Genomic DNA, 15,791 nt, shown 5'->3' with positions numbered 1-15,791 from the left:
AAAAGATGCGATATAGTGTTAGGTTTTTTCTGGTTAATGGTGACTGAAAATGGAGCCCTAAAATCTGACATACATAACTGAGTAACTGATTAATATAATAGTTCATTTCATATGCTGTCAATAGGGTTTACAAAAGTAAGACCGTCCTCCCACGCATTTTTCACAATCGTTTAATGTCAAGGAACTAACGCACTCCTGAAAGATGAAGAGAACAACACATCTGATAGTTAACATTAACCTACTTCATCTCAGAATTTAATCACAGGACCTACCAATATCATCATGTATTTTTTTCTGTTTGTTAAAAGACATCCATTTGTGGATGGGTAGTGTGAAGCGATTAACATGGCTAATGTACAAAACAAGGCCTGACAGAAGTGCAGAGAGAACTCTTGCTTACATCAGAAAAACCCTGTCCTATAAACCAAAGGAAATGTCTTAATACTTTATATGTTCTATATTGTCATTTCAGATTTTTAAAAAATACATTAACATTTTTTACCTATTGAAACTTATTTTCCCAAAATTCTAGACAAACCCAATTTGATCATAAAATCATAAAAGACAGTCCTAGGAAGGTGTCGATACTAAGGAAACTGGTTATTGAACCTAGACATCAACCTAAGTCACAGGGACTCTAATCGCCACACTACCTGTATTAAACCTGCTGAACAATAAGCAATAGTGCTGTGACCTTCTTGGTTAAGGAAGATTGCAAATATGGCCTAGACTCTAGACTCTATGCCCTAGAGTCAGGTAAATGAGTAGGCATTATTGCAATCATCATAAGACCCTTATTACAAGCATTATTTAAACAATCTCTGTAGTTTTCTTATCAGGTAACAAGAAGGAAGCAAATAAAGGAAACCGAATGGGGGAATCAATCCGGTAAATCAAATATGCACCACTGAAAAAGAAGCCAGTCTCAAAAGGCTGCATACTGTATGACTCCAACTATACGACCTTCTAGAAAAGGCAAAATTATAGAGACAATCAAATGATCAGTGGTTGCCAGAGGTTGGGTAGGGGTAACAGAGGAAACACAGGTAATTTTTAGGGCAGTGAAACTATTCTGTATGATACTGTAATGGTAGATACATGACATTACATATTTCCCAAGAAACCATGGAGCTCTACAACACAAAAGAATGAACCCTAGTGTAAACTATGGACTTCAGTTAATAATAATATATCAATAATAATAATATACCAATGTTCATTAACTGTGTTGTAGAATTTGGTACTAGGTTCAATTATTTGTGTATAGAAAGGCCAGGACTCAGGAATGATTTTGAGAAGGAAAACTGGTTTATTGATGGCTGGCCAGACTTGGGAGCTTTCTGTTTCGAACCCAAGCCCCAAACAAGATTTTTGAGTTCTTTTTATACAGAGAGGAAAGGCCAAATGGTCCTTTTGTTTCAGTTCTCAATAGGCTTGAATTAGCATGTATCTTCCACATCCTAGGTAAGCTTTTAGCATGGACTTCATACATTCTAGATAAACTTTTAGCACATTTGGTTTGCATTTTCCCTGAATATTTAAAGTTTATAGAGTTTGCACTGATAAACTGTTTCCTGGGACTGGAGTCGTTGTCATGGTTACCAAGGGCAGGGCTGCAGCCTCTCACCATCCCACACCCACAAGTCAGGACCAACAGCTTAGGTTAAGGTTATCTCCAAAGAGACAAAGAGCCCCGCACCCATAGCCCACATCAACTGTAACAAATGTACCACACTAATACAAAGATGTTACCATACAGGTCAGGCAGCAGAGAGGAGTAATGGAAATCTCTGTACTTTCTGCACGATTTTTCTACAAACCTGAAACAGCTCTAAAAAAAAAAACCAACTAGGAATGTGAAACAGTACAGCCACTTTGCAAGACAATGGCAGTTTCTAACAAACCTAAACATAGGCTTAGCATAGGTAATTCAGAAATCACACCCCTACATATTTACTCAAAGGAGTTGAAAACTCTTATCCATACAAACGTCTGCACATGAATGTTTATAGCAGTTTTATTCATCTCTGTCAAAAACTGGAAGCTACCTAGTCATCCTTCATTTGGTAAATGGATAAACAAACTGGTACATCTATACAATGGGCTATTACTCAGCAATAAAAGGAAATGAGCTATCAAGCCACAAAAAGACATGAAGGACCTTTAAATGCATATTGCCAAGTAAAAGAAACTAGTTTGATAAAGCTACATACTGTATGATTTCAACTATATGACATGCTGGAAAAGGCAAAACTAGAGAGACGTAGAAAGACCAAGGATTGCTAGAGGTTCAAGGGATAGGATTAGGGAGCAAGGGATGCAGGGTGGAGCATGATGCATTTTTAGGGCAGTGGACTTCAGATACCTCAAAGTAGATACATGACATTGTGCATTTATCTGAGAAATATACAACACAAAGTATGAATACTCATGTAAACTAGACTTCACAACACTATAGATACACAACAGTGAATCAATATTGGTTCATCAACTGTAGCAAATGTACCACATGAATGCAAGATGTTAATAACATAATAAGTGTATGTTGGGGGTGGAATATGGGAAAGTTCTCTACTTTCGGTACATTTTTTCTATAAATCTAAAACTACTCTAAAAATAAAGTTTATTATTTTAAAAAGTATATTCAAGCCAAAAACAACCAGAAAAAAAAGCTTTCCACTTTCAATGAAATTTATTTTACAATGACTAAACTCAAAGCAGAATTTCAGTACTCAACTATTCAGATGTGATTTTTAAGTAGTTGCTTGAATTGGTGAATGATGTGATGTGAAAGGGAAAAAAGTGACACATACAACTCCAAAATAAAAGAACTCTCTAAACTAAACTTTACCTGCATATATGATACAGCTGTTTGAGTCTCCCTGAAAAGAAGATAGCTGGAAGAATAAGGTCTTCTCCAATGTCATACTGAAGGGTGAGAAGACAGAACATTCCCCAAAGAGGAAAGATTATAAAAGCAAGGTAGCCTAGGGCAGAAATATCATCTGCTTTGAGTATTGCTCATGTGGCTTTGCCTAATCTCTGTTGGAAAGAGTACATTATATATGTTAGACCCCCTAGAGCCATTCCAAGACCTGTGAAAAGTAGGGTACACAGGGAGGTTAAAAAATAAAAAAGCCAGCAGTAACTTGGAAACTTGGAAGGCTAATCAAGAACCTTCCCTTCCACCCTCTCTGTCCATATCTGAAAAACAACCTTGACCTTACCACAGCCTTTAAGGGGTAGAAAAACACAAGGAAGGAATGGGGAGGAGGAGAAGGAAGAACAGAACAAGCTGTAAAAAATGTATTATTCTCATAGCTTCACTCCCCATCATCCCCACCCATTTTGGCAGTTACTTCCATTAACCTCTGTCTCCACTCTCTTGCCTTCATCATCAGAGCAGGCTAATTATGAAATCCATTTAGCTTTCCTGTGTATATGACTTGCCCTTGATGCAGCAAAACAAAATTATCAAATATGCGCAAACATATTGTTTTATACTATTTTCAAAGCTAAAAATCCTTAGCACATTTGATTTCAAGGATATCTCTGTTACATAATGGGTTAAATAGGCTTTTGTCAGTTAGTCGGAGAAACTTTAACAAGGGTTTATAACATTGGAGCCATTAGTTCTCTTCCAAGTTTCTTCACTGGCTCCTAAGGTGCAGTCTTGCCTTTGCAGGACTAGGTGTTATGACCTTGAACTCAATCTTTTCTCTCCTGGTCTGTTTCTTCTTTTTATTTTATTTTTTTTAAGGACATACCAGGGATTGAACCCAGGACCTTGTGCATGGGAAGCAGGCACACAACTACTTGGGCTACATTAGCTTCCAGCTTTCTCATTTTACAATGAGGATGTGCAATAGTGAGTAACAAATGTATTACTACTTGGTTTTGAAATGTGTTATGCTGATGCTCTGTATGATTATTTAACTATAATTCCTTGTTTTCATATACTATTATTTCTTTTAGGTAAGGATCATGTTTTATATGTTCCTTGTACCTGGCAGAAGCTCAGTATATCTATATATTGATAAAAGGGGTGGAAGGGAAAACATGCCAAAGGCATTAAAATGTCCAAGGATTTGTTTATACTCCCATCATAAACTTCTAACAGAAATCAGACCTAGATTCCTTAACCTCCAATACTCTACATAGCTGAACCCCTCTCCTAGTTCCTTTCCTACACACACCACTATTTTTCCATCTTTCCCCAAACCCTCCTTTTTGTACATATCTCAAATCTCCAACTATATTAAAGTTTAGGTCTATGTCTACATCTTCAAATCCTCCACCGCATTTGGCATAACACTTGAATGCTTGCACTCTACCACTAAACAACCTACCTTCCAATAAAACCGGTTAGGAGAAACTGCAGCTCTAAATAAATTTGGAAAAGCAAACCCATCCCAGCCTTGCTCTCTCTCTCCCAGTGGGGGAAGAGCAAACCTGATACATGAGGGAACCTCCCAGATTCAAGCTTATACATTTTGGTAGTTCATAAAGGAGTTAAAAAAAAATTACCCGGTTTCGTGGAGCCCCACTACAAAAACGAGAGAAGGGGTGGGGAATAAGGCCTTGAGACAAGTTCAAAATCGGGAAAAGAAAGGTTCTAGCTTTCAAAGTACTAGCTTTCAAAGCGCCACCTTTCAAAAGATCCACGGACTGATTTTGATCCATCCTAAACCCACTATCAAGAGTACTGGAAAGGGAAGGGGTTAAATTTTTGCGGCAGGAGAGAACCGGCAGAGCCCGTTAAAACTCAAGGGTGGGGGGGTCTGGGATATGCAGGGGATAGCTGGGGCGGGGAGAGAGGAAGTGGGGAAGGGAGGCATCGCTACAGCCAGAAGATGAGCAAAGGAAAAGGAGAGAGTAAAATGCCGGTCGAGAGGAAAATCGGAGGGCAGGGCTGAAACAGGGAGGGTAGCAGGGAAGGCCAGGGCCAGTGGCGTAGGCCAGGAACGAGCGCTAGTCGAGGAAAGGTGGGGGAGGGGAAGACGAATGGAAGCACAGACTCCCGGCGGGTGACCAGGCTGGGGGAGGACCCGGCGTTTTCCGTCTGGAGGAAGGGCTGTGGGAATCCACCCCTGCCCTCAGCGGCGGTTCGTACCTGTTGGTGTGGAAGCGGTGGAGCGGGTCGGTGCGATGGCAGGAGGACAACTGGCACCCGAAGTCGCTTATGTCCAGGCAGCCTGGCTCCTCGCTAGGGCAGGTGCCCACCCCGCGAGGGGGTCCCAGGAGCGGGAACGGTTCCTCAGGGGTTAGAAACTTCTCGTAGGAAGTGGTGGCCGACGCCTCGTCGGACATGTTTGGAGATGGCCTGGCTCAGGCTCCCTCTCGGGCTGCTCCCGCGCTCGCCCCTGCCCCCACTCTAACCTGTACGCTGTCGCTGCTGTAGCCTCGCCGGGGTGTGCTCGCCGCGGCTCCCTGGCAGGCTGAGTGCCGCGACCCTCAGCGGCCCAGGAAGTGCGGGGCCGCGCCTCGAGGCCACTGTGGCCGGCCGACCACCCAGTCAGCGCCTCAGTGGCCTCGGCCGCCGCCGCCTGCCCAGCCCAGCCAGAACAGCGCCGCGTAGCACCGAGCCGCCGCCTCCTCGCCCGCCCACTGCGCTGGCCGCTCGCAATTGCAGCAGTACTCCCGGGGCCCGCCGGGAGGGAAAGGCGGTGGCCGGCCGCTGCCCGTGCCCCCTGCTGGAGCGGAGGACCAACTGAACCCTGCGCCGGCCGGGGCCCGCCGCTCCCCGCCTCCACGCCTCGAAGCAGGGGTTCCTGGAGCTCCAACCTCCACCTCGGCCTTACCGTCGCAACCAATGACTAAGCAGCCAGCCGAAGTCCTGAGAGAAGGGACTTGGCCAAGGCCACATTCCGGGTTAGTGAGGATTCCAGATGTCCAGGTTCCCAGCGCACTCCATTACCCTATCTCAGTTCAACAAGTATTTAGCGAGCTCCTAATGTGTGTGTGCCCAATACTATGCAATGAGCTGTAGGGGAGATGGGCCAAGTAGGAAGAGAAAAAAAAAACAACATCATCCTTGATCACCTAAACCGCAAGAGCCCTATGTTGGAGCCACCAGGCTACTTAAAGCTGCAGGTCATTAGTGACCTTTTGTGCTCTCTGCTTGAAATGCCCTGCCATTTCCCCCCTGTTAATCCTTAACCCCAGCTCAAATGTTACCTCTTCCCTGAAGGCTTCCTTGGCTCCCAAACAAGAATTATTCCTGCAAATGTCCCCCAAAGAAAAATTACATTATGGCGCTTAGCTTGTTCAACTTAACCTTACATACTAGGTGCCACATACTGTCCTCCCATCTTGTCCTCTTTCCTTTATATTCTAGAGAAATGGTTCCCCAGATCTCGGAGGGGTAAAATTTTAAAAATATGTATTTGGAGTAAAGCACAAGATTGACAACTTCCTATTTTGCCAAATGAAGACCATTTAAAAAATAGTCTATTTGCGTGATGTATACAACCTACTCTCAAATGTTTAGAAAACAGGTAGACAGATAAAATGATACAGAAAATGTAGCTAAATGTTGCAAGTTGGTGCATCTGGGTAGCTGTGTGAGGGGTATGTTGGATTTCTATGTGCTGACTTTGTAATATTTTTGCAGCTGTCCAGTATGTTTGAAATTATTTCAAAACAAAAGGTTTAAGAACAAAAATTATATTATTTTATAAAAGGAATCACATTTGCATATAAAAAGGATAGGGCATGATCTCTCAATTGAATGAAAACAATTTTTACATTAAATAAATATATTTTCATTTACAGAAAATCTTATCACATTGAATCTTGAGGGATGCATAGAACTAAAGTAGTTGGAAAGGAGGGTGGAAGGCATTCCAGGAGAAAGAAAGCAGGAGAAAAGGAAGGAGGAAGGGTACAGAATGAGAGAATTGTCACACAAACAAACGCATTCAGTCTTTTTTATATTTTTTTTATTAAATTGTCTTTTTTTAAAGATGCACAGATCACAAAAAAATGTTACATTAAAAAATATAAGAGGTTCCCACATACCCTACACTCCACCCCCTCACTCCTCCCATATCAACAACCTCTGTCATCACTGTGGCACATTCATTGCATTTGGGGAATACATTTTGGAGCACCGCTGCACCACATGGATTATAGTTTATATTGTAGTTTACACTCTCCCCTAGTCCATTCAGTGGGTTATGGCAGGATATATAATGTCCAGCATCCATCCCTGCAATATCATTTAGGATAACTCCAAGTCCCAAAAATGGTCCACATCTCATCTCTTCCTCCCTCTCCCTGCTCTCAGCAACTACTGTGGCCACTTTCTCCAGATCAATGCTGTAGTAAACTCTGTGCCTTGCCCTCCCAGTGCAACTTTAATTGTACAGAACTCCTCAACCACACCTTTAAAATGTATATTGTCTTACTTTAGTTACATGGTTATCTAACTGTTTAGCATGCCTTCTTTCATTTTTCTTGCAATTTATATTGCAAAAAGGTAGGTTGTATCATGAGTGTAGCTTTTAAAATCAGTTTACAATTTTAAACTGACCAATTCAAAAATCAGTGGAAGTCATGGTAGTGATGACTTATGGTCTCTAATGCTTCACAGACCCCGCGTTCAAGGGCTAGTGATGCTGAATGGGCCATAGGTTTAGGCCCCGCAAAGGACATATTTGATTTTGAAAATGAAACAGTAGTCAAGTGCTGCATAATAATGTTGGTACTCAGGTTAAATCACGAGAAACTACTGATAAGAGGCTAACCAGAGTCTAATTAAACATATGTATTTTTACATATATAATTGGCAAGTGTTTTTCAAATAGGAGTCTGATGACAAGGTCTGAGAGTTTTCTACAAGTGTGTTTTACTTTTGCATTTCATTTTAAGCATAGTCTGGAACAACGGAATGACCACATTTTAATTAACCACTACCACATAATTTAAGATCTGTGTTTGAGTCTGTTTTAACAAATAAGTTGGTACAAGGTAATACTGCTTTATCGTGAGCTAGTGAGAAAATAAACAAGGTGAATCTCATATTCATGACTTGAGATACAAATGAAGGTTTCACCTTAGTTTTAGTAGAGGAAAGTGATGGTAATGCAGAGTCCTCAACAAGACACATAGTAGGAGGAACATGCTGAAGGCCAAGAGCACATGCTGGACAGTCTGTAGCATGTTCATGTTCCAAAGGGCAGTTTTGTTTCAGTAAACATCATGTACCACATTAAATTAACATTGTTTTATTTTGTAAACAATTTGTAAATTTGCTTTTGCATCAAGTTTGTATAAGAGTGTTTCAGTTTCCTAGGTTGCTCAAGCAAATACCATGCAATGGGTCAGGCTAAACAATGGCAATTTAGTCGCTTATGGTTTTGAGGCTAAAAGAAAGTATCATCAAGGCAATGCTTTCTCCCCAGAGACTGTGGTGTTCTGGGGCTGGCTGCCAGTGATCTCGGGGTCCTTAGCTTGTCATATGTCAAGGCACATAATAGTAGTCTCCTGGTCTCTTGCTTTTCTTCTTTGTTTCAGCTTCTTGCCTCCTGTGGCTTTCTATCTGTCTGAATTTTACTCCACTTATAAAGGACTCCAATAATAGGATTAAGACCAATCCTGATTGAGGTGGAACACACCTTAATTGAAGTACCCTTATCAAAAGGTCCTACTTACAATGGGTTTACACCCACTGGAATGGATTAAATTTAAGAATATGCTTTTCTAGGGTACATAAAGCTTCAAACCATCACAAAGAGCTTAATGAACATGTACCATTTATACTGAGTTTTATAACTGTTTACATTTAAGACATCTTTCTAAAAAGGTTTTAGGTAAATGATTAGATCTGAAAGAATGCTTTATTTTAAAAAGAGGTCCCTCCATGTATTTCTCATTTGAGTAACACTGCTATAGATACTGATAGCAGTACATAAAGTATGTGGACTGTGTGTATAAATTTTACTTAAATGTATGGTAATAATGCATTAATACATGTTTACCAAGTTCATAACCATTAAGAATGTATGTCTGTGTGTGTGCATTATATCTTCTTGTCCCACTTCAGTTTGCTTAGTTTGTCCCTCAGGTGCACCTAATCTGAATGGATTTACCCAATTTGTCCCTCCCCTCGTTTCTCCACCACCCATGCTTCCTAGTTTATGTTCAGCTGACAATATAGATAGAGTAGTCCCCTGTCTTCTCTGAAGGTCTGGGCCTGGGAGAAAATCCTGGGGTGATCTCTCTTCTTCAGAGAGCTGGTGAGCTGCAGGAGGGCTGTGGGGAGACTGAAAAGTTTGAGAAATGTCAACCAACCTTTTACATTTTGTTTACTATTGGATAGAAATATATTGGAATTGACCCAATGATCTATGATTGAACTTTTGTAATTTATCTGTGATTGATGGGTATAGAGTATATATAAATATATATACTCCCTAAGTATCACCAATACAATCTGTTGATAAGACAGAGCTGAGTTTAGGTAAGGAAGAAAACCACCTCCACAAAAATTTGTGTCCCATGGCGAGAGTGCGAAGCAGGGTAAAGACAGGATTTATTAAGAATTAGAAGTTCGGTTTAAGGTGAGTCTTATAATGTGGGTACTTGAATAGAAGTGCTTTTAAAATCATGATATAACAGCCCAGAATTAGTGGAAACAGAAAGATGAGGATTTTTGAAGAGAAAATTCAAGGAATGTTAGGGTGCAAAGTGGGTGCTTTCCATTGGAGAGTTCATGAACCTTAAGTGAAGTTTCCTATAATGAACAATCAAACCATTTTCAGTACAGGACAGTCCTGGAAAAATAAAGAAATGCTGATGAAGACAGTGTAATAGCAAAGTCATATAAATGTAGACAGTAAAATGTGGTTTTGGTTCTCACCACCCAGGCTTGAGTGTGGGAGTAGGCAGTTTTGGTTCTCAGCTCCTCCTTGTGGTCATTCTTTATCCTAAAATGGAGGTTAGACCATTAATATGTGAGGGTGTGATCATTTCAGATCTTCACTGTTGTTTGAGGTGTTACCATCATACATCAAGTATCCATCTATGGTCGTTTCAACCTCCAGGCTTCCAGTGGTGGTTGTTGCAACTCCATTAAGTATTAGGTTTTCATGCTATTTCTGCTCTGTGACCATATGCTGGATAATTTGATGGGACAGCAGCTGTGCATCGGCATTTAAGTCTCTGGAGCTCACAATTTTGAACACTACAAAACAGACAAATACAAAAAGAAGGATTATGACCATTGTTTGTAGTCCACTTCTCAGCCAGGAGCCAAGAGTGCCCATATTAAAACAAGGGAATAGATTCCAGCCCCACACTGGAGTCCACAGACCCAGCTATGGGGTCACTTGCCAAACTACCCAATTAAAAAAATTTCTTTGTTTATTTTCTGGATCCTTTTAATAATATTAACAATGATGTCACAGAAATCTGCAGGGATACAAAGAACTGCATTCTTCTAACGTAGCACACATTACCCCTCAAGAAGCCAATTTTACACCCAAGGCAGTTCAGTTCTGAACCACTGCCTGTCTAATTTCATGAACTTCTTAGGAAAAAGGTTCTATAGCCTTAGTGGCTATATTATTTTCCTGAAACTTCCCTAACAAATTACCACAAACTTGGTAGCTTAAAATGACAGGTTAAAAAAATGGAACTGCACAACACAAACACTGAATCTTATGTTAAACCATAGACTATAGTTAATAGTACAATTATAAAAAGGTACTTTCATTAATTGTAGTAAGTGTACTACACTGATGGAAGGCATTAATGATAGGGTGGTATATGGAAATCTTGTATTTTTTGCATGATAGTTGTGTAAACCCACAACTTCTCTAATTTAAAAAAAGGAAGATGAGGGCACTAGAGATATCTGGACACTATAGGCAGGGCAGACAACCCCAGGAATTTGGCACCCTGTCATTGGGCCTTACCTTGGAATATATGGTAACCTATCCCCCCAGTGTATCAGAGTTGGGCTGATTTATAATTTTCCTGTACAGGATTCTTTTATATGAACCTTTAACTAGCACTAATATGTGTCCAAGAGACTTAAACCTTCTGGCTGTTCATATGCCAGTTGAGCCCTGAATCTCAGCAGTGTTACAGCCAACACTTACTTTCCAGTTCATCAGACTCTCCCAGGAAAACTAACAAAAGGATGAAGATGGACAACACCCATCTCCAAAAACAGAGAGTATCTACAACTACAAGCAAGACAGTTCCATCCATCTGCGCCATGGGATCTAAGCCCCTCTCAATCGGAAGCAGAGTGGGCGTCACCATGTTAAAATCCTCAAGATTCAGGAATGAACTAACATAAGACGGGAATGCAACTATGGACTAAAATACTTATTATTATTCTAGTAATGGAAAAACTTGTAACATTTATATAAAGACAGTGGTCACCAAAAGTTCTGAAGGGAAGGAGAGGGAAAAATAAGTGTAATGTGGGGCAATTTGGGGACATCAGAATTGTTCTACATGACCATTATACATTTGTTAAAACCTATAAAATTGTTTGTGCAAAGTGTAAACCATAATGTAAACTATAGACCATGGTTAATAGCAATACTTCAATATGTGTTCATCAACTGTAATAAATGTACCAAATAATGAAAGATGTTGTTAATGGGGAAAAGTGTAGGAGGGTGGAAAGGGTGGGATATATGGGAATCCCCTATATATTTTTTCATTTATTTAAATATGTCACTCATACATAAACATACGTAAACAATAAAAGTATAATAGTTGTGAACTTACAAAACAAACATATGTAACATCAAACAAACATATATAACATCTCACCCTACCACCAATAACTTGCATTGTTTTTAAACCTTTTTAACTAATGATTAAAGAGCACTGTCAAAATATTGCTACTAAACAAAGTATTTTTCCCATGTATTTTTGATGTAACATTTATATAATCTAAAGCTTCTTTAAAAATAGAATAAAAATAAAAAAATAAAAAGGAAGAAAGAACAAAAATGACAGAAATTTATTCTCTCACAGCTCTAAAGACTAGAAGTCTGAAATCCAGCAGGGGCACACTCACCCCAGCGGCTCTAGGGGTGATTTTGTTTTTTGCTACTTTCAGCTTCTGGTGACTGCCCAGCATTTCTGGGCTTATGGCCACATCACTTCAATCTCTGCTTCCTTCTTCACATGACCTTCTCCTCTGTGGGTCTGTCAAATTTCCCTCTCTCTTATTCTTATAAGTACACTTGTCATTAGATCTAGGGTCCACCTGGATAATCCAGGATATGGTTCTCTTCTCAAAAACCTTAACCTAAACACATATTTCACAATATAAGGTAGGATTCACAGGCTCTGAGGATTAGGACACAAACATATCTTTTGGGGTGGTCAACATACAGCCCTCTACAGTGGCACAGTCTAAAAGCTTGCTGTTCTGTGAACAATAGCACATAGGATTTACTCTACTTTCTGGGCCTCTTATAAAGCATGAAATGCAGATGCTTGAAGAGAGAAGGAAAAAACCCAGAATTTGTTCTTTATTCAAATCCTGTTTTTTTTTTCTTCTTTCACTTTTTCCAGTGGGCAAAAGTGGACCATGGTGATTATCAGTGACAATCCTGATAATAAAGCCAATTCAAAAACTGTTAGGCAAAATATCTTTAAGGATGATGATTAAACCTATTTTCAATGAAAACGATGATTGTTATATGTAATATCCAAAAAAAGTAGATGAAAAATTTTATAAAGGAAAAAATTCTTGAGATAATAATATTTAATAATCCAGAGACATAAGGCACATAATATACTATAAATAATTCAAGCATATAGGGAGATAATACCTAAAGAATATCAAGTGAAGAGATTCAGTAAATCTAGAACATATTCTAAACATCTACATTTTAATAAAATTTTACAAATAAGTCTGTGCATTCTTAAATAGAAAACAACTGACCTAGTAAAAGCTATATTCAAATTAAGAAGTAATTGTAATTTGGGGTTAAGAGGCAAAGAAACAGCAGAATTCCAGGAAGATGGTGTCAGAGAGTAGGTCAGCAGGGCTCAACTCTCTTACAAAAACAATGGAGGAAGGGCAAAAAGCTGTCCGAGGAAGCTGCTTTGGGAATCTGCAGACCAGAAGAGTGCTGCATATCAATCAGGAGGAAGAGGGACAGAGACAAAGAAGCCCAAATGAAAACCATGAGTTATTCAATCCTGTGGCTGGGAATGACACACATCCCCCACCATAATTCTTTATCTGGCAAAATTGTCAAGGTTCACCTGGCTGAGAGGGGAATGAAGATCTTCCTCACTGGGAAGAGGGAGGGTGCCAGTGGAGGGTGGAGAATGGTTTCACATCAGTGAGTTTGGCCAGCAGAGCCCACATTGACTCTCAGACCAGCCAGCCTAGCAAGTGGAGGTTGAAAGTGGAGTCTCCTTGGAAAGATTCACTGAAGAGTGTGACCTGCTGGCAGGCTAGGAAACTGCAGGAAAAGAGGGAAAATTTTTTGAAGTCTTCCATGTCCCAGGATACTTGGATCTGGTCTGTGCCCAGTTAGTGGATCCCTGGCCCTGTTTTGTTAACATAAGCTGGACAATTTTAAAGACTCAGAATAAGTTGAAAGAAAAATCAAAGAAAAGTTGTGAAACAAAACTACTAGGCAAGAGAGAAATTGATCTTCAGAGTAAATTCATCAACAAATTAGATCCCTGACATCAACAAAAAATTACAAGCCATACTAAAAAACAAACAAACAGGAAGAGATGGCCCAGCCAAAGAACAAATCAAAAATCCTGATGAGACACAGGATTTAAGACAACTAATCAATGATGTTCACATAAATCTCCTAAATCAACTCAAGGAGTTGAAGGAAAATATTGGTAAAGAGATAAAAGATATTAGGAAGACACTGGGTAAGCATAAAAAAAGATTTTAAAGTCACAAAGAAAAGTAACAAAGCTTATGGGAATGAAGGACACAATGAATGAAATTATTAATATGTTAGAGGCATATAACAGCAGATTTGAATTGGCTGAGGACTGAATTAATAAATTAGGAGATAGTGCATCTGAACTTGAAAAGACAGGAGAACAGAAAGAGAAAAGAATGGGAAAAATAGACCAGGGCCTCAGGGAATTGATTGAAAACATGAAATGCACAAACTTACAGTGTTACAGGTGTCCTAGAAGGAGAAAGAATGGGAAAAGGGCAGAAAGAATATTTGAGGGAATAATGACCAAGAATTTCCCAACCCTTATGAAAGACATAAATATCAATATCCAAGAAGGACAATACATCCTAAACAGAATAAATCCTGCTAGACTTACAGTGAGACACCTACTATTCAGAATGTCAGCTCCCAGAGATAAAGGGAGGATTCCAGAAGCAGCAAGGGAAAAGCTATACATACAAGGGAATCTCAATAAGACTAAGTACTGACCTCTGATCAGAAACTATGGAGGCAAAAAGGCAGTAATATGATATATTTAAAGTACTGAAAGAGAAAAACTACCAGTCAAGAATTCTTTATCTGGCAAAACTGTCATTCACAAGTGAGGGTGAGATTAAAGTCTTCACAGACAAAAACCAAGAGAGTCTGTCAATAAGAGACTGAATTACAAGAGATGGTGAAGGGAATGCTAAAGCCTGAAAGGAAAAGACAAGGGCGAGAGGCTTGGAAAAGAGTATACAAATGAACACTGTAAGTAAGGGTAACTAAAATGTAGAAAAGATAGACAATAGTAAGATATTACAACAGAAAACCAAAGGATAAAATGGATGAAGTAAGTAATGCATTTACAGTAATAACATAGAACATTCATTGATTGAACTCTGTAATCAAAGACATAGACTGACATATGGATAAAAAATATGATCTATCTATATGCTGTCTACAAGAGACTTGCCTCAGAGGTAAGGAAACAATCAGGCTGAAAGTGAAACATTGGAAAAATATATTCCATTCAAATAGTATCCAAAAAAAAGATCTGGAGTAGAGACACTAATATTGGACAAAATAGATTTTTAAATGCCATAATGTTAAAAGAGATGAAGAAGGTCATTATGTATTAAGAAAAGGGGCAATTCACCAAGAAGAAATAGCAATTTTACATATTTATACACCTAACCTGAGTCCCTAACAATACATGAGGCACACATTGGCAAAACTGAAAGGAGAAATAGATGTCTATACAATAATAGTTGGAGACTTCAATACACCACTCTCAGCAATGGATAGAACATCTGGAGAGAGGAAAAATAAGGAAACAGAGAACTTGAATAACATGATAAATGGCTACACTCAACAGACATTTATAGAGCCTTATGCCCTAAAACAGCTGGGCATACATTCTTTTCAAGCACTCACGGATCCTTCTCCAGGATAGACCATATGTTGTGCCACAATACAGGTCTCAATAAATTTTTAAAAGACTGAAATTATACAGCACTTTATCTTATCATAATGAAATGAAGCTGGAAAACAATAACAGGTAGAAAAAAAGATTAAACAACACACAGTTAAATAATCAGTGGGTCAGAGAAGAAGTTTCAAGAGAAATCAGTAAATATCTCAAGATGAATGAAAATGAGAACACAACATTTCAAAACCTATGAGGTAAAGAACAGACAGTGCTGAGAGGGAACTTTATAGTCCTCAATGATTACATTAAAAAAGAAGAAAGGGCTAAAAGTGAAGACCTAACTGCCTACCTGGAGGAACTAGAAAAAGAACAACAAACTAATCCCAAAGCAAGCAGAAGGAAGGATGAGACTCAAAATAAATAAAATGGAGAATAAAAAATAATAGAATCAACAAAACAAAAAG

The 15,791-nt window shown here is 39.3% G+C and overlaps 1 protein-coding gene across 2 annotated transcripts in view; it reads right to left on the bottom strand.

The window, feature by feature from the left end:
- FAM199X (family with sequence similarity 199, X-linked) overlaps window positions 1-5,781 on the bottom strand; it is a 31,971-nt gene extending 26,190 nt beyond the window's left edge. The window contains exon 1 of one of the 2 annotated variants that reach the window (XR_009184392.1): window positions 5,114-5,628. Coding sequence is in view for 1 of the 2 variants with exons in the window: in XM_058291618.1 (XP_058147601.1) it covers window positions 5,114-5,310 (197 nt within the window). In the remaining variant the exon portion in view is untranslated. Of the gene's footprint in view, window positions 1-5,113 lie in introns of both variants that reach the window. The other variant, XM_058291618.1, reaches the window with a different exon arrangement.
- Window positions 5,782-15,791: the final 10,010 nt, after the last annotated feature.

This window comes from Dasypus novemcinctus, chromosome X (genome assembly GCF_030445035.2).
Source record: "Dasypus novemcinctus isolate mDasNov1 chromosome X, mDasNov1.1.hap2, whole genome shotgun sequence".
Classification (NCBI taxonomy): Eukaryota; Metazoa; Chordata; class Mammalia; order Cingulata; family Dasypodidae; genus Dasypus; species Dasypus novemcinctus.
This window is presented reverse-complemented; position numbering and strand designations above follow the sequence as displayed.